At 42.0% G+C, this 20,588-nt stretch overlaps 1 protein-coding gene across 1 annotated transcript in view; it reads right to left on the minus strand.

The window, feature by feature from the left end:
* LOC111230442 (tight junction protein ZO-2-like) overlaps nucleotides 1-20,588 on the minus strand; it is an 82,986-nt gene that overhangs the window by 35,134 nt on the left and 27,264 nt on the right. Inside the window, exons 2-5 of the mRNA XM_022757185.1 lie at nucleotides 4,473-4,526; nucleotides 3,465-3,589; nucleotides 2,689-2,791; nucleotides 1,128-1,653 (exon numbers count right to left, since the gene is read on the minus strand). Of these exons, the coding sequence (XP_022612906.1) occupies nucleotides 1,128-1,653; nucleotides 2,689-2,791; nucleotides 3,465-3,589; nucleotides 4,473-4,526 (808 nt within the window). The remainder of the gene's footprint in view (nucleotides 1-1,127; nucleotides 1,654-2,688; nucleotides 2,792-3,464; nucleotides 3,590-4,472; nucleotides 4,527-20,588) is intronic.

Raw genomic sequence — 20,588 nt, forward strand, 5'->3', positions numbered from 1 at the left:
CACAAAGAATCTTAAAGGGCTGCTGTCATTCCACATCACAGTGTTCTAGAAACCTTACACGATGCTGAATTACTTAAAAGATACAACTCAATCACGAGGGAATAATGATCGTTGTGGAGTTTGTGACAGAGGCAATAACATCTCCTAGCAACCGAAACAACCTGATTAGTGCGTAAATTAAGTGTTTGGCAACGCTGCGCTAATTGGCAACAGAGAAATGCAACTTTGTAATGCTGACAACTTGGAGATCTCCTAGCCATCTGTAAGGTAAAAACGTTCACCTGGACTCAACCCGATTAGATTTTGGTAGTCAAAGGTCAAAGGACAAGGTCACAGGGACCTTGGAAAACAATTTTTAGCCTTAACTTAAGACTTCACACAGCAATTTTGATAAAATTTCACACAAATGGCTCATATTTTCTATGATTCTGGATAAACAGGGATGTAACCTGAAACTAGTCTGAGTGGAGGAGGCAGACAACCACAAGGAGGTGATTCTAGTTTTTCAGTGTTTTTTATTATTATAATTACTGCAGGATGTTGCGCATGCGTTTTCACTGGCACAGACCGGTCTTTGATCAACCAATCCCTGTGGTTCTTGCAAGCAAGCTAATTCATGAGAATTGACATCAGCCATAGCAACAGAGTCAGACTCAGGGGTTTTTACTTTTCCTAGTAAAAGTTGATCTCAGCAGCTTTGTGAAGAAGATTTAGGAGAAAACTTTTACTAGAAATTTTTAGTGCGACTTAGAAGTACTCTTAGTTGTAAGATAAAATGCGTTGTGGGCCAGATCTGTACAATGTTCTTCTGCTCGGTGACAATGAACACACACACCTCTGTACAGTCCAACACAGTCCCCTACAGCAGCAACCTGTGTTCAGACAGATGTTTCAGAGGCTGCAGGTAATGGTTCCACTGGACTGTATAAGGAGCCATGTTAAGATTGTGTTGTTATTTTGAACATGTAAACAAATCAAACTATGATTGTTGTGTTTCAGTGGACATCAAGACACATCATTTAAAATGAGAGACAGTGACAAACTCTGTCTCTCGTTTCATCCCAGTCACACAGTCCTCTGGTTACATACAGTTAAACACTTGGCAGCTGTGTGTTTGTGTGTTTTACCTTCGTTGGGTCTGTTCTTCACCAGCAGGACGTTGACAGGTTTCTCCAGAGGCTCTAGTTCTCTGGAGGGTTCGGGGGATGGAGGGTTGTCATTGAGCCGGTCCCTGCTCCTATACCTCCGTCCTTTTCCTCCTCCTCCTCCTCCTTCTCCTCGCTCGTACTTGTCTTCCGTGTGGTAGCTGTCCCCGGGGCTGTGTCCTCGGCTGCGGTACCTCTGACGGTCCGCGCTGGTGTCCAGGGCCCGTTCCCGGCTGCCCTCCCTCCTGGATCTGTCCGGGCTGGGTGAGGTTCTCTCCTGGCTCCTCCTGCGGCTCCTTCCTCTCTGGTTGTAGTCCTGACCTCCCCTGTACTCAGGGTCCAGGTATCCTTTGCTGTCAGAGGTGTGGTCCCGGCCTTCGTTGCGGTACCAGCCGTTGTCATTGTCGGCGTCGTAATAGTGGGTGGAAGGAGTGTACTCCCAGCTGTCTCCACTGGGGGAGGGGGGCTGCTTCAGGGAGTGAACCACCTTCCGAGGTCTCTTCACTGTCTGACAGAGAAAGAAAAAACACAGAACAACCCTTTAATTCAAAAGGTTAGATCAGCTGTTCCCGACCACGTGGTCTGATATACCTCCACAGACCAATCAGACGAGCCAGAGGACTTCACCGACAACACTTTTTCACAAACCTCTTCTTTTCTACACAATGTGATTTAACGTGCTGCCGATTATATAAGAATGTGTTTAATTATATACAAGTGTGCTTAATTGCATGTTGTTTCATACAAAAAAAAAAACTCAGCCTGGACTTCTCCAACAAATGTCAAGTTTGTATTCAGATATTCGTTTTCTTTTTGGTCTCTATGTAAAATGTGTTAATATGTAGAGCTGCTCAGTTACCACCAACATTTCATATAAATAAGTTGCTAGTAGTGCTTGATCACTTGTTGGATCTTAGTGCAGAACATCATGACTTTAACTACATGAACCGGCTCTGAGATGGAGAACATGGTTCTCTGCTCAGAGAACCTGCAGAGCTGGAACCCAGTGGAGTGACTGTTGTGACTGTGCAGGTGTAGCTTCTTCCAGACTCCCATGTAAGTGTGTGAGAACAGGGTCTTCAGGAGAAGCATCCACCCAAACACCTGAACACAGGAGACACCACATCCACCCACACACCTGAACCCAGGAGATACCTCCGCCCAAAGACCTGGACAGAGGAGACACCACATCCACCCACACACCTGAACACAGGAGACACCAGCTCCCCCCATAGGTTTATGATTCACAGGGTTTTTTATAGCACGTTGAGTTACTATGGTAACAGACAACTGTGAGTCATGTGACTAGTCTCACCAAGAGCAAAACTGCATATTTAACATGTTTATTAATACAGTGGCTTAAATGTTTATTGCCTATTTTTGCTTGTCAACATAATACATGAAATGTGTCTAATACCAATAACTTTGAGATATTATTAAGAAAAAAAAATGAAATGAATAAATCCAGAGGACAGACTCCAATTCCTGTTGATAAGAGTCAGTCAGTTTCTCTGTCTTTACTCTGTGTGTGGGTCATACTTACTATTTTGGCCACTTTGCCACATTTACGCAGCGACTGCACAGCAAAGGAGTGAGGCACGTTGTCCATGAGGATGGAGTTGACCTGAATGACACGATCGTTCTCACTGTAAAAAAAAAAAACCCACACACAAATAATATGAGATGTAGTCTTAGTCACAGTAAAACCAATAAACAGTCTTCCTTTGTGACAGTTTGTAATTCCACTAAGCCTGAAACACAGTGTTTGACCTCGACTGACCTCTGGCTCGTCAGGGCAGATAATCTGAGGGATAATGAAGTGAGTGTTTTTCTCTGGTTCTTCTGTCCAGTTGTTTAACTAGAATACACTGATGCAGGACAAGCTGTCTGAGGTACATGTATATTGAGGCCTTTTTCATGCGATTGAACTCAGAGCTAACATCTAACAGCTTAACAGCTAACTCAGCTGTATGGTACAAACATTCATTAGCAGCAGTANAAGGCCTTTTTCATGCGACTGAACTCAGAGCTAACAGCTAACAGCTAACAGCTTAACAGCTAACTCAGCTGTATGGTACAAACATTCATTAGCAGCAGTAGAAGTACAGGGTGATTTGTAATACATTTACATTTAATAATGCTGCAGACACTTTTATCCAGAGCGACTTACAAGTGAAGGCCATCACTAAAGCTCCAGTGCAGTAACTTGTGGTGGAGGTGTGGTTGTGGGTTGGACAGTTTAATCAGTAAACAGCTGCAGCTCAGTCCATTGAGGCATTTCTACTGAGGAGGATTATGGTCACTGTTTGACAGACTTACAAGAGTAATCCATCAGCTGGTCCTCCCTGCAGCACATCTGACACAATGATCGACGTCTCGCCATTCTCCATGTTGGGGTTGTCACGGCCACCTGACACAGCAATACCAAAACCCATCTTAGAGTCCTGCAGAGAGAGAAGCCGGGAGGTGAACACAGTGATTTTATTAAGGATCTCTGAGAACAACACTGAGACAAACAGAGAGTCTGAGCTGGTGTGGTTTACTTCCACCAGGCAGTTACACAGGTTTAAGGAAGGATGAATGGATGGAACTTATGAACTGACATATCGGTGAACAGTACCAACCATCAAACTCATTCTCATTAAAAAAATGTTAATTTCTTTCAAAATGTCACATTAGTTGTGTATAAGCCTAATTTCTATGAGACAGTGTTCCTGATGTGAGTGTGAGTGGTGCAGCTCTCTGTGGTGGCGTGGTCTTTCCAATACACTGTATTGACCAAAGAGTTCAGCGAGGAGAGGCAGCCTGAGGGTGGGTTAGTGAGGGACAGGGCAGGTCTATTTTTAGGAGAATGTTCATTTGTATTGTAGTAATGTGGGTCATGTATTCCACCGCTTGAGACACTCTGTAGTGAATGTTTCATTTAGATTCTAGGTAGTTTTTAACTGAGACGTATATCCATCATAGATCCTGGACCTCACACATGGATATCGTGGTGGACAGTGTGATGGATAATGTGGTGGACAGTTTGATGGATACTTTGTGGACAGTTTGATGGACAGTGTGGTGGATATTGTGGTGGACAGTGTGATGGTCAGTCTTATGTTCTGCTGTTTAACAAGTATAATTCACTCCCTCCTCCAGCCTACACTGTTACAGGAGAGGTACTCGGGACTGAGAGTTCATACACACTAGACTGACAGATACTGAAAGAGTTTAAGACTATATGAAGAATTTCATATCAGGATTGAGACTTAATTTATCAGTGTATTGGTTGGCCTCTGACACTTGAGGTTGACGAGTAGATAGATGGATGAATCAACTCACCCGCTGCAGAGTGACTGTGTACTGCTCCCAGACCATCTCCTCCATCCCTGAGCTCTGTAGAGACACAGACACAGCAGGGTTAGCAAACACACATAGTTCTCTGAGAATTAAGCTTAAGTCTTATCCATCCAATAATCAATAAACAGATTGGACTCTCCATAAATGATGATGACTCACTCAGACATACATTTATCAATGAATGAGATTCTGCCACACCTTTTACACTGGCTGCTATCCCTTGGATAACATGTAACACCATTGAGGGAAATGTTGGATCATTGATCAGAAGTGTGTGGGAAGACTGGATGTTTATGATTTATAGCAGGGTCCAAAAGTATGAGACCATTCACACCACTGAAGTGGATTTAATTCATTGGATTATCAAAAAAAGACATCCCTATCATAAACAGATTCTTCATACAGTTCCCACAAACTGCACTATATCAATATATATTGATATTGTGATATAAAATGAAACTGATAATGAAACAGCGTAACACTGTCTGTGGGAAAATGTGTAAATGTTACATGATCAAGGGCTCCACTGAGACAAAGTTATGTATTAATAACAACCTGCGTAAAAACCACACACACACACCAGAGGAACATGTGTGGGTGTGTGAACTGACCTCAGTGGGGGAACAGTCAGTATCAGTATATGTTAATAACAGTATCCTGCTTGTTGTCCTGTCTGTCTCACTGCCGGGCTGGTGTGTAATTTTAATTGGACAACTATTCCAGCAGGCATCTGCCCTCATCCCTTTCCACCTCATTGCACTCTCACACACACACACACACACACACACACACACACACACACACACACACAGTATGCTGAGCCCTGATGACACTGATGGAGTTGGGCAGCTCTGCTCAACTTCAGCTGCTTCTAACAAGAGTCGTGAATGAGAGACAATAGAGGACAGGAGGGAAAACTGGGGGAGGTGAAGAGAAAGAGAGGTTATCATGAAGAGATGTTTTCTCTTTTCTTCTTTTATGTTTCCCTTCATTCTGCCTCCTCTAGTTCCACTCATTAATTTCTGTTTTTCTCTGAAAGCTCTCATAACCTCCAGAGAACAGCATCAGCTAGTTTGAATCAAATGTGGGGGCAGAGAAAGACTGTCACCCACTACTGCAGAAATCCCCTCTGTGTGTGTGTGTGTGTGTGTGTGTGTGTGTGTGTGTGTGTGTGTGTGTGTGTGTGTGTGTGTGTGTGTGTGTGTGTGTGTGTGTGTGTGTGTGGTGTGCGCCAGTGAGTGACCATCTCCTTGTTGCTGTGTTGTATACTACACTGCATGTGGCTCAGATTAACCCTTTTCTTGAGTCTATCACTTAGCTGGAGAAGATCTGACTGGGATCAAAACATTGTTTAAATAAATGTGTGGTTTGGAGTCAGTGAGCAGCACTACAGTTATACTGAACGTTCAAGTACACGTGATGAGCTAAAACCTGCACTTTTGTCTAAAACCAGTTTTGGAATAGCAGTGAGTATAGTAGTTTCTTTAAAAGAGTAGATCAACAGCTCTGACATGAGTGCTGCCAGCTGATATCACTGTTAGGTGTAGTTACAGGTACAAAAAGGCACATTCTGACCACACCTCAGCTGTCAGTGATGCTGACTGCGCGCAGGGGTGAAGAAGGATTAAGATACAACATTTCAGTCAAAGACTTAATAATAAATAATAATAAAAACAAAAAAAATCCTGGGGAAATTTTGAATGTGTCTGCTGCTTGGTGCGTGTACTTCATTCCATACATTTCAATCTGTACAAAGGACGTTACTTTCAGTTTCATTCATCTCGTAGAGACTTATCGTGACACTGACCTCAGTCACTGCAGGTGACCCTCAAAAAGCCATTTGAAACCGTCACAACTGGCCGAAATAACCTCACACTGATGGTTTCTACCCAAATTTGTCCCCACAACCATAGCAAGACATGTATACACACATGTACATGCCCTAACAAAAGTTGATCTGCAATCAAGCTATACCACTATATCCCCATATAGACGCTTCTAAGATCGAACTTTTATTACCTACCTTACCTTTTTGACTCTTATTTTGAAAGTGTATCCATGTCGTTAAGATGGCGTGTCTGTAAATTTATGTGCATATGTGTTTGGCAGTATAAATTGCATAAGATTTTGTACAACAGAGCCAATGATTCCCTCTTACCATGTTGAGACTTTTAATTTGAAGGTTAATCCAAATCGTGCAGATGGTGTTTGTGTCTATATGTGTGTTTTTATGTGTAGCAGTAGAGCTGCCCCTTCAGTAAGTTCATTTTAGCTGGTTGAGGCTCTTATTTTCTAAGTGAATATCAAAAAACTAAGATGCTGTTTGTGTGTGTCTGTCAATGTCAATGTGTGTGTGTGTGCTTGTGTGTGTGTGTGTGTGTGTGTGTGTGTGTGTGTGTATGTGTGTGTGTCTGTCTATCACCGTGTATGTGTGGCAGTAGGGCTGTCTACCATAGAGCCTCCGAAAAGCTTGTGTTACCAGGTTGAGACACTTATACAGTAAATATCCATACGGTGGTAATGGTGTTTGAGTGCGTGGTGTTGGGAACTGCCAAAGCTTAACCTTCAAACAGCCCTTTGAAGTTGTCACATTAATGGTTTTTAACCAAAACTGTCGCGCAAAAAAAACACACATCAACATGCACACACAAGTACACGAAAATACACCATGTTGATTTACCTGTCTCATACCTGAGTTAAAAGGCTAAGAGTTAATGAGTCTAATTAGCCAATCAGAATCAGCTTTGCCCATTTCTGCCCAGTAACTATCAGTAGCACCTGCTAAGACACTGGTTGCTATGGCGACTGTGGCCACCAGGGGGAGGAGGGAAACACACACACAAACACAATCCCCTCTGTCTCCCTATGCAGACAACAGCTTTTAAGATGAAAATTGTGTTTGATAAAACACTGGGTAATACAGGACAAAAATCTCTACAGTTTTGATATAAAAAATTTTTTTTTCAGGGATGGCAGTTAGAGTGCGCAAGATGTCATCCACTCTAGCTTGGAACATTCTGTTCAATAAACACCCATTACAAAATCTGACCCCGTCTAAAAATTACACAAACCGTAAACTGCGATTTTGTGAAAACCATTATAGTTGTCAAAATGCTGATTTAACCCAAAAGATTCTTAAGTGTTGTGACCAGTTTAACGCTTCAACCATTTTTCAGCGTTGTAGTAAAGCAGTAAAGCTCCAAAGACGGCTGGTTTTGGTCGTTTTGAAAACGTCTCCTCATTCATTCTCTAAGGGAATTTTTTCACCTTTTATCGCCATTTACGTCGTTATTCAAATAGCTACAAAACGTCATAGCACACCATTCCCGATCAAGCCACACATATTGATATATATATATATATAGCTGCGTGACTAGTTACGAGCTGAAATTTCGATACAGAAGATGAATAAGTCGAACTTGAAAATGCATTTTCTGCTGAGAGCTGAATGAGATTGCTGAAGCAATGCTGAAGAAGCTGAAGCAACTGCTGAATTGATCAACCAATTACTTGCAGTTAGGCAACAAATAGTTTTAGACAGTTGTTGATTCAGTTAATCAATGTGGAGGATGTTTCTGTTATTTAGCCTACCTTCAGTGATAAAAATTGGGGGAGGGGGGGTCTAACAGAGGTCTATCAGAACCATGAGCGGACCATGAGCAACATCAGACCATGCATTAAATATGTAGATTTGGTGTTTCTAGAGCCAAAAATGTGGAAGCAGGAGCGAGTTACAATATTTGCTTTTCCTGGGAAATCAGCTCCTGAATTTGTTTTGCAGTCAATGGGAGAGGTGGAGGGTACTCCCATCACTGACTCACTGTACAAATTCTTTAAGTCTCTCTGCTTTTGTAAGCGCATTGCCTGAAAGAAGACACATTTTCCTACATTGTGGGGAGCAATGATGTGTGTAGAGTGGCCATAAGGATGAGTTATAGAAAAGTTTTTAGACAAGTTGAAGCGCCTCTCTCCATTCTAGCTATTTCATCACCCACTCTAACTCATGCAATACACACCCATCATAAACTCAGAAACTGTCCGAAAAAAGCATAAAACTGAAACTGTGATTAACTGAAAACTGTACAAGATAGCAAAAAGCTGTTTACAAGCTTATAGCTGAAAGCCTTGGGATCTGTTTAAAGTTAAAAAGAACTCTCGAGGTGAAAGTATGCTGAAGTTATTGCAGTTCAAAAAGGAGAAAGCTTTTCGAGGATATGAACATGCTGTCCATTCATTCCTATGGTAAAAAAATTGCATATAAAAATTCATATAAAATAAACTGTACATATTCGCCATAAGAAAAATATAAGCAGGAATCTCCTGGATACGCTGAACAATTTGTTATTACATTTGTTTCAATCACACTACAATTGCAGGGTTAGTAGCATGCTGAAAATCACATGGAAGAAAAAGCAGCATCAGCACCTGGACAGGTGTGGATGTACACATACAGACACATGGTTCACCACCTGTCACCTGTCTCATCTAGCCTCATTACTGAAGAGCTGCTTCAGGCTGTGGTCATACCCGTGCTCCATCCAACTATCACACTCATCATCACCCAGGGAGGGCAGACTACCACATGTTAAGACTTCACCATGTTAGTTTCCTGTTTCAGTTTGTGAGTGCACTCTCACTCCCTCCATTCACACACACACATAAAACATCAATGTTAATGTTCAGGTAAATGCCACCACACACACACACACACACACACACACACACACACACACACACACACACACACACACACACACACACACACACAGGTTTGTGTTATAAGGACTTTAAACTAATAAAATAGGGAAAGTCACAGATTTTTATTCTAGTAAAATACACTAACACAACAGAGACACTCCCTTAAAAGAATAATACAAAATGTTTAGTATCTACATCTCAAAGTACTGCATATTTACACACACAAACACACACACACACACACACACACACACACACACACACACACACACACACACACACACAAAAGAAGGACCCAAAAAATAGTAAAATAAGTAAAATAAGTGAGAGTACATTATTATAAAGATGTGTACTAATATCTGTAACACAGATTTATAAATAAACTGAAGGATGTGATTATGCAATCTGAACTAACCCACAACGAATTAATTAGCTGTGATTTCATCTACAACACAGTCATCCAGTAAACTTTATTTGACTGTGACTTCAGCCTAAACATCAAGACCACTAAGATATATCATTAGTCACAGAACCGGATCGACATCAGGTGGGACAGACACAGACGTTGTGATTTTGATCTAAAATCACACACTGAGCAGCATCATGACGACAGGGTTTTTGGTTCAGGGTGAGCAAGTAATGCAGACATAATGAGGGGTCTGAAAATGAGGCTACAGTGACTGACACATGACTGAAGTGAAGTCAAAGATTTCTATTATTCCCAGTTCACACTCTCTGAAACTGAACATGATGCAGCCACAAACACACAAACACAATCCTCCATGTTAAAGACTTCATATCTTTAAAGACTTCATGTCTTTAACATGTAATACATTCATAAACACACATTCAGTTCAATATGAGATTTTAAAGCAGCAGACACCCTGAGGACATAACACACACATCAGCACACTGTGATCTCTGCTATATATCAATATATCCATCCATCCATCCATGTCCCACCAATCTGAGCAGACAGGAGTTCCCAGCAGGTGCGTAGAGGACCACAAGGCTGCCTTTCAGCTGTTCAGTGTCCAACCCCCTCAGCTGGATCCTGGCCCCCCCACCGCCACCGCAGCTTCCCCCTTCCCTGCAGCCATCTGAGGCCCTGGTCTTGCCGGTCCAGGTCTGCCTGTAGCGGTGCCAGCTCGGGTAGCCGGTACAGCAGCTGGTCGGCAGCCACTCCAGACTCATGGCTATCAGAGGAGCTTCCTCAGAGCTCCAGTGAGCGGAGCGGCCACCGTCCTCCTGCCCTGTCAAATCCACAAACCTGACTACTGAAATCCTGCCTCAGCATGGTCCGCTCGGTTTACACAACCAAAGCAGGCTTCCCACAGGCGCCAGCGCTTAACCTTCCTGCCTCAGTGTCCTACCTCCAATCTGGATTAGCCTGTGCTGCGGCGGATTAGCCTAGCCCCGGGAGGGAGGAGAGACTAAAAATAACAGCAGACTCACAGGGCCTCCTGCACCTCCTCCTGCTCCCGTCCCGCGCAGAGTCCTGAGCGCTCGCACCGTGCTCCTCCACTTCCTGCGCAGGCCAGATGACATGGCCAGGTAGGAGCAGGTTGACAGGGAGAGACTCGATGGCTGCCAACACTCCTCCCTCCTCTCTGTCTGTCACTCTGCACACTATCGTGATGCTTTCCCTGCCCCTCTCTCTCTCTCTCTCTCACTCTCTCACTCTCTCACACACACACACAAACACACACACACACACACACACACACACACACACACACACACACACACACACACACACAAACACACACATACACATGCGCACACACTTTTGCAAACCACATTTGTGAGGACAATATTAACTCTACAGAATCACATTCAACATTTCAAATAAAAGTTGAGTGGAGGGGGGTGGGTCATGTGATGCTGCAAAGCTAGGTAGATGCTAGTCCGGGAGCTCTCCAAGCAAATCCATTGTAAATCCTCTAAAAAAACACCCAAGCGTATTTCTACTTTGGTCAGACAGCTACATTATGGGCCTGAGATCCTGGAACAACTAAATTCAGCTAGTGAGCAAATATTAACAACGGCACAGAAAACTACTCTCAAGAGTGACGACCAAGCTAGCATAATGGTGGTGGCACAGGAACACCTGGACAGAAGAGATTCACTTACTCTTCATGAGATAAGAAACGGTAACCAAGCCCTCTCCAGCAAACTTGACTCTAAAACTGCAAAAATCATTCAGTCTATCTCCAGACTGAAAACCATGTTAGACAAGCTGAGCTCCTGCATAGCTGAAGCGGAAAAGAACGCATTGGCACGGCAGAGGACCTGCTGGTGGGATTGGAATCCTGTGTTCTCAAATTGAGGAAAGGAAATTCCTTTTTGATGGAAATAGTCAACCAGCTGGAAAACTACAGCCGACGCAACAATATACATGTTGTTAATCTTCAGGAAAGCTGCAAGGGAAATGACCCGGAAAACCTCTTTGCCAACTGGATTCCAGCCACCATAGGGCAAGAGCATTTCACCAAGCCCCTGATAATAGAATGCGACCTGTCCTAATACACCTGCTTTAATATCAAGATCAGGACAAAATTCTATGCATCGCTGCAGGGCGGTCCAAAGAGAAGGGTCTCATCATGTATGATGACAAACCTGTGCTGTTTTTTCCCGACCTGAGCACTGGCTTAATGAAACACAGGAAGGAGTATGACCATCTTAAGAAGGAGCTTCAATCTAAGGGTATTCTATTCTATTGCCTTACTCCATCCCTGCAACATTGAGGATCACACTCCCTGATCGATCAACAGTTTTTGATTCATCACAGTTTTAGTTTTATGCTTTTGGGCAATTTTTGAGTTTATAATGGATGTGTATCGCGCTTAACGAGCAGAGGCTGGAGTGGATGACATCACAGATAGAGTGGGAGAAGCTCTAGAACTCCTCCGAAAAAATTCTGTGTAACTCGTCCTCCTGGCCACATATTTCAGTCTTCACACATCATTGCTTCCTAGGTAGTAGACACATTTGTGCTGTTTCATAGAATGTGTCTACTTAAGCACAGAGACTTACAGAACTCGAATAGTGAGCCTCAAAGTGATGGGAGTACCCTCCACCTCTCCCATTGCCTGCAATACAAATTCAGGAGCTGATTTCCCGAGAAAAGAAGAACTGACTCTTTTTTGTACCTCGCTCCTGTGTCCACATTTTTGGCTCTAGAAATACTAAAGTCACATATTCTATACACGAAGGTCTTGTGGAGCTCATGGTCCGCTCATGGTTCTGATAGGAGTTACCATTTCTTCAGAAATAGCAAAATGTCACTCAGTGTCAGCTTTGTCTTCCAGTTAGACATAGGTGTTTGAAACAGGACCAGAACAGGCTTCAAGCTCAAACAAGACAAATAATTTATATAAAGTCTTACAACACATCACAGTATGATCTGATTGATTAAACCTGTTTAAATAATGTTAAACCTGAGGGTTGCTATTCTCAACACTCAGTGTCATCTTCAAAGTCTGTAACTGTCTGTAACAAAGTACAAAATGAATGAAATGGCCTCATAACAACTAATGTCACCTGTTTATTTTACTCACAGGTTCTAGTAACAGCTAAGCATGACTAGCTGCTGTAGTTGTTATACGGGAATGTTATACATGTTATGTAATGTTATAGAGGAATCAATCAATTCAAAAGCAGCAATTCAAAAGCAGATCATTTAACCTACATTATCTCAGATCACTACTGTAATGCAGACAAACTATACTCTAATGTTCCGACTGTGTGCACAGAAATACTATTTAACATATTAACTATATTTCTTCATTCTTCCTTCCCTTTTTTCTTCCTTTTTATTAAATCATGTTCACCAAAAATGTGAAGGGAAATGAAAATGTTGACATTTGTTTCCCACCAAATATCTGATGTTTCAGAACAACCTCCAGGTTCTGTAAACCACCGCCACTGCCACTAGATGTCGCTCTAGATGACCATCATCTCAGACCAAAGCAAATGCTTCATTGGCCACACCTGCCATCCCTTCTCGTTCTCAGTCAGATGTTATGAAGCTCAGAGAAATTATCCACTAAACACCCAACAAGAAGCTCAACTGAATAAAGTTACCCTGAGAACACGAAACCAATCAAAAAACAATCCAGACACGAGCATTAGCCCATGCTAGCATTACTGCAATATGTTCCACGGCAATGCTGGCAGTTAGCCAGCTAGCGATAGCAACATTTGCTGAACACATTCATAATATGGATAACAGGAAGTTAGCTAACATTATCATGTCTACTGTAGCCATTAGTAGACAGAGTCAAGTTCAGAGTCAAGCTTGGTTCTTTAGCAGCTCATAAGATTCTCCTCTCAGTAAACCCAGGCCAGTATTGGCTCCACGGTCGGACTGGGAAAGAAATTGAGCCTTGGACTTATCCACTGGGAGCGGCTGCACGAATGACACTGACGAAGACAGTAAAGACTCTGATGGAGCCGGTAAAAACTTAACACCAAAGAAGAACGACATGTCTTCACTGGTTTTTCCACCTTACTGAATATTAGGGCTTTCACTTTTCAAAAAATCAAGAGTGAACGAATTCGACATGATCCCCTCCCCTGCGAACTCACGCCCGCTCCCCCAAAACAACACGTCATTATTGTTGTCGACTGATGGGGCTGTACACTTGGCACTGCTCCACTCGTCTGTGTTGCCTCCGCTGGCTCCGTGGGATGGTAAGGGGCAGGTCAGTCCGCAGATTTGTTGTTATTGAAGAGTAAGGCAGCTGCCTTTTACAAAGTTGACTAACAGCATTACCTTTATTCCTGACTTTGTCATACACAGTATAGAACTTAAAAACACTTACACACGCTGCTTTTCGGATGTTTTGGTGTTGTGATTGTCTGCTCAGGACAGCTCTGCTTGCTATTATCCTCCATTTTTGTAACAAAGCAACACTGCATTATCATTATTTTAGTTTACTGATAGGTCAATAGGGCATGCATTAGGTGAAGCTGATAGAGCGCCCTCTGCTGGATCACAAGGCAAACTACTTCAAATGGTCTGATGCGCTTATAGAGACTGCAGCCTACATTTTGAATAAAAAGTGACAGCCCTACTGAATATGTGACAAAAATTAATCAGAAATACAATAATAAGTTTCAGTGGGTTTAATTTCCTGCAGATGAAAAGTTTGAAATTATAATGTAAGAACACAACTCAACAACATATATAACATAGGTCTGGGTAAATGTTATAGCTTTAAGGTTCATACACACATCACTGTGTCCACAGCAGAGGATAGGATGTGGGTAAATCTCAGATATCTTACTGAGCACTTTTGATGTATGAATTATTGAGAGACCGACCTGAGAGCAGACCATGATGTGTCATCATTTTACAGGCTGACAGAGGATCAGAGCTGCTCTTACTGTTGTGCTGCATGAACCATGTGAACATCAACAAACCCAGACCACATCAGTTTACCAGAAACACACCAGCTCATCATCCTGCACCTCTACACTGGACCAGACTGACAAGAGACCTGCTGGCATCCTGCAGCACAGAGGGAGTTGATGGAGTGATAATAATAGAACCCTATCACAGAACGTTAGAACCCACTGATCAACATGCATTCTTTGACTTTGTTCAAGAGAATATTCTATGACAAATGCATGAGGTGGTTTCTAAACTGACACCATGACTGGGACTAGGTTTTCTTTGTGTGCGTTTACCTCCATAAATCTGGTTTACTCTGTGGGCTGTTTAACACCTGCCAATGGTTCAGGAAATACATCTGTTTTACCTGGTGATAATCACTGCACAGGTAAACCCTGCCTCAAAAACGATGATGGTCTTACACAGCAAACCCCAGGTGAAGAAAACACAAGCATGTCTTCTCAAAGGAAACTGCCTGTGTTGTTTACTAAAAAGTGCACATAGTAGTCATTCCATTGCACATACCCAACAAAGGTCATGTGATTGGTCATGTGACAGCATCACTCACCCACATCAACAAGGTGGAGCCTCACACTGTGTTACTGTGTGTAAAGAAAGTGAATATGCTTTCAGATGAACACATGACTGTTGATGTGAACTCACTGGACAATAAGATGAGAAAGCTGACAAAGGAATGAGACTTCAATGAGTGTAGTGTTTCACAGAGACACAGTTGTGGATCAGCACCATCATCAGCTTTCAGATGGTTCAGGTGGACAGGATGAAATGCTTCTGCAGTCCAGCCACTGAACTGTTAGCTGTGGGGCTACGTCCACGCTACATACCAGCTAGTTCTCACACAATCCTGGTTGTTTACTTCCATCTGTCTGCTAACCTGGCAACCATGTGTCCGTACATCCATCCATTTTCTCCCGCTTATTTGGGGTTGGGCCTCGGTGGCAGCAGGCTAAGCAGGAGGTTCCACACATCTCTCTCTCCAGCAATGCTTTCCAACTCCTCCTGGGGGATCCTGAGGCGTTCCCAAGCCAGATGGGATATGTAATCGCCCCCAGTGAGTTCTGGGTCTACCTTGGGGTCTCCTTCCCCTCCAAGAATCGCCACCTTAATGTGGTGGAGGGGTTTGTGTGTACCAGTAACCCAGGGAACTGTGTCGTTGTGGGCAATTGCCCCTGATAGTGCGTCCCAAGACAAATTGGTCTAAGGGGAGGGGCCAGACTATGATTGACCATGATATGAATGACCATAATATCTTAATCAATTGTCTTGAAAAAGTTGGTCAATCTTTCTGACTGTGTTAAACTGGTTCAAAACATACATCACAGGAAGAAAGTTTTACGACAGTCTTGGAGATCATGTGTCTGAGAAACACGACATCTACTGTAGGGTTGCCAGATGGAGCTGCGTTGGCCCATTATTATTCTCACTGTACATGCTGCCACTTGGTGATATCATCAGAGAGCACAATCTATGTTTCCATAGTTATGCGTATGACACACAACTGTACATCTCTGCTGAACCAAATGATGCTGCAGCTATAAAGTCTATTACCACCTGTCTTCTAGCAATAAATAAATGGATGAGCAATAACTTCTTAAAGTTAAATGAGGACAAAACTGAAAAGTCAGCCCCAAAACAAAAAGAGAAATGCTGTTCAATAACCTGGGGAAACTCCAGGACTCCCAGGATTCAAGCTTCAAGTCCAACATCAAACAGGTGACAAAAACATAATTTTTCCACCTTAGAAACAGCTAAAGTATGGCCATTTATAAACCAAAAACATGCTGAAAGATTGGTTCATGCCTTCATTTCAAGCTGACTTGATTACTGCAATACACCTTTTACTAGGCTCCTGAAATAAACACTGAGAGACTTCAGCTCATTCAAAACTCTATAGCTCGGCTATTAACCAGAAGCAAGAGGAAAGAGCACATCAGTCCAGTTTTAGCTGCTCTGCATTGGCCTCCTGTTACATTTAGAATTGATTTCAAGGTCCTCCTCATATACAAAGCACTTAATGGGCAAGGACCAAGCTACATTGCTAACTCCCTGATTAACTATGTACCTCTGATAACACTGAGGTCATCTGCTGCTTTATTGAAGGTTACAAGCAACAGCCGTAGGAAAATTGGGGATGCAGCATTCGTCACTTACGGCCCAAAGCAATGGAACACATTACCTATAGATATCAGAGAGGCCAGCTCTCTCTAAATATTTTTAAAAGAAAGCTTCAAACCTATTTCCTCACTTTAGCCTTTAACTAGCTCTGAAACTTTGCACTTTGCGCCACATATATGCACTGCTCAGCACTTCTTTTACATGTCTTCTCATTTAATGATTATTCTATTCATTATTTTATCTGATCTTACATTAATGTTTTTAATGTTTTTAATTTTAGATCACTGCTTTTAACAATGTCTTTATGTTCATTTTATGTCTTTGCTTTTTCATTTGAAGCACTTGTTGCATATCATTTCTTTGTTATAAAGCATTTTGTGCTACATTTATTTTATAAAAGGTGCTATACAAATAAAGTCTATCATTATCATTATTATTATTATTATTATTATTATTATTATCATCATCATTATAATTAACATGGAGCCACCTCCCTCGTAGACTTAAGGGTTGGGCACGATGCCGACCAGGTGGCAGGCGGAAAGTGTGATGTGATTATCATTATTATTCCATAGTAGTTTTTTGTTTTATACCAATTTACTTTCACTTCTCATTTGATAACTGTGTGTTAAGGTTCAAGCCAGTTGTAAGCAGAGCAAGTTTCCCTGAAGGGTTTTAAAAAGAACTTCCCTCTCAGAAACCTTTTTTCATAATAAAACTCAGAACTTGGCAGGAAAAAACTACTTTCCTGCGTCTTTATTTTGTTGACAAAAATCACCTGGGCTGTCAAACCTCATGCCCCTTCAAGTATCTCGGGCGAGGGTAAAGAGGCTGTGATCCCACCTTTTCGCCAGCCCGGGACAGATATCCTCATTTGCTTCCTCACTGAATCTGTGAAGGGTTTGAACAATCGGTTGGAAGCTTTGCCTTTCCAGCGCCCGTACGTAAACTTTTCAGGGGAGGCTGAGCAGTGTTGGGATATACCCCGATTAACTTGGAGCACAAACCCTCCGGTCCCCTTTTTTTTTAAAAAATTGGAAACCACCACCCTGGTGGTTTTTTTTGCCACACCACAGGTTTAAATTCGTCCGACCTCCCATGCGAACATTAAAGATATGTAAAATGAGAAAAATCAAAGGATTTTCTTATAAGAATGGAGGGGGGACGCTCCCTGCCACACTCTGTGAAAGTCAGGTGTGGTGTAAAAACTGGAGTCAGGCTTGATCCCAGGCGTTCCCTGAATTCTTCAGGAAGGCCTTCAGCTGAAAGATCTGGCCCCTCGGCAACAGTGAAGTACTAAAACATCATGAAATCTCTTCTCTGGGATCCTCCACCAGCTTGTCTCACCTGTAGAGACTCTTTCAGCGAAATCAATAGACTTGTTTTAGGTGGAAAACAGTAAGCTTAGTTTTCCTGAAGCAGGTCATGGCTAAGCTGGAAAAATGATAAAAAAAACAGCTTTCAGCTCCTCCAACTCAGGTGAAGGGAAAACCACTATGACCAGAAGAACATCTTTGTAACCAGTGGGGGTTTCAGGAAGTACTCAGTGCAGTTTTCATACTACATGAACATAATAAGATACTTATAGTCCTGCCCCTCCTCAGTTTAAATAATAAAATATGTTTGTTTTTGTTTCTGGTTGCTTTTTTTAAATAACATTTTTATAATTTGTTGCACAATTCATTTTTTTAACTCACCTGGTTCTTCAACGTTGTAAGATGGTTTAATTTAGTAATGGTTCCCCCTACTGCTGGCGGCCCACAGGCCCCAAAACTGCCACACCAGCAATAAATATCTGGCCCCACCTCATAAAATTATTTTGATAAATCAGGGTTTTTTTTTTTATCTGACAATCAATGTGAACTGACCGTCTCATATTTAAAGCTGAGTGTAGGTAATCTGCGGAAGATGTTAGCGAGGTGAGCTGTTTTTTAAAAGTAACCAACAAAAAAAAGTACCAACCTCCCTCCCTTCAGGCGTTCCCTCAAAGCGCACTCCCCCTAAAACACAATGAAACGCACAACTGCCTCGAGGTGGATGAAAAGATCGAGAGAGAGAGGAGAGAGGGACGCGCGAGACGGGATTGTCCGTTGTGAAATATAACCAATTAAGGAATAGTGGACTTCATTCAACAAGTAGTGAAAACAAATCTAAAAATTTACCATAATGGAATGTAATGACTTGCTCTACTTCAAAAAGCCCTTGTCAAGCGTTGGTTGTTTTATTGTTTTGAATACAGGTTAAAAATGCAATAAACTTATCGCTCGGCTAGCTAGTAAAAGCCTACATGCGTAAGGTTGTATGTCTATAGCAGAGAGACAAACACTTAGAGACAACATATACAAAAAGGGCTCATAAAATGCCTAAGTTTAAGGCTATACTACTTAGTAACAGCTAATTGTTTCTCCTTTGAAACTGTTAATTGATTTCTGTTGCATGTCCTTGAAAAAAACCTTGTTAAGGCACCTACGTAGCTACCACTGAAGTTTTTTTTCTATTTTACTATCACACGACACATATTATGTTTGTTTGCATGTTAGAGCTTTCCAGGAATAAGGCGCATTGCTAGCCTTCTGATTTTTCGCCTCATATTTAGCAGAGGCCAGCCTCAGGTGAGGGGGCCCTCAGGTGGGGAGGCCAGAGGAGGTCCATATGGGAAAGGGAGAGCACGGTGCAATGAGCAGGTATCTTTATAAAGTAAAAGCAAATTTATTTTCTGTTTTTTTTCTGACCAGCAAACCACTAAATACAAATTCAATAAAGCTCTGTTCTTATAAAATATCTAAAGTTTGGGTTTGGGTTAATCTGTTGCTGCACCAGACCAAAGAAGTTCCGAGTTACTGGACTTTTGGAACAGTCGCATCCACCTGCTGGAGCTCTGTCTGAGGCTTGTTGACCCAAGGACTGATGTTTTTCATATGTTACAAATTGACCATCAGCAGATTTTCTCCTCAACCAAGGACGCTTCGGTAACAGGTCATCCTACCTGCTGCATCAAGCCAGAAAATGTCCTAACAGATATGTAAAGGACAACCCACAACATCAGACAACTCCTGCGCTTTCCAATGCTGGCCACGAAGCACATGGAAATCATAAATACAGTTACCAAGTCCAAAAAGTTTTCGGGAAGTGTGGTCAAACTTTTGACTGGGTATTGTATTTCAGAACGGGGGTCCACATTTGTGCAACATTGGCCAGCACACATCTGGAATGACCAAACCGTGACCAGTGGGCCTGATTATCCAGGAATCCAGGGGGAGATCAAGACCAGAGAAGTTCAGCTATTGCAGTTTACAGACAGTTTTGAATGTTGGTAACAACAACAAGAGCAACTCGTTGCCGGTGTTATCCCTAGTTGCATGTGTCTCGGAATATGTGACCAAGGACCAGATCCACATGGACAGTTATCAAGGTTTCACTTCCCTAGTAGAGTAAACTGCAATAGCACACTGACAAGGCAAGTAATCTGTTGCATTATCACTCTATACATCAAGTATTTTGCTGTCCTTTTTCCCAAGGAGGATGTAACAATACCAAGTTATATTTTTTTTCCTTTATATACTTATGTAAATATTCAAATTTGGAATTTTATTATTTTGCATTCTTATTTATATGCAACAATCTGTTTTGAACTGTTGAATAAAATCTTTAAAATGATTACATGCCTATGCCTTTTCCTTACTCTTACAGCATAACAAATGAAGTCGTTTCATTTAGCATCTCTTTGTATGCTACAACAAAAAATAATATCCAATGTGGTATGTAACTTGTTTATTGTATTTTTATGGATGTAAATATACAAATAAAAAAATAATTAAAAGAAATATAACAAAAAGTGGTTCTGAAACAGAGTTATGTACTGCCAG

Source organism: Seriola dumerili, unplaced genomic scaffold (genome assembly GCF_002260705.1).
Source record: "Seriola dumerili isolate Sdu_G_001 unplaced genomic scaffold, Sdu_1.0 BDQW01000017.1, whole genome shotgun sequence".
NCBI classification, from domain to species: Eukaryota; Metazoa; Chordata; class Actinopteri; order Carangiformes; family Carangidae; genus Seriola; species Seriola dumerili.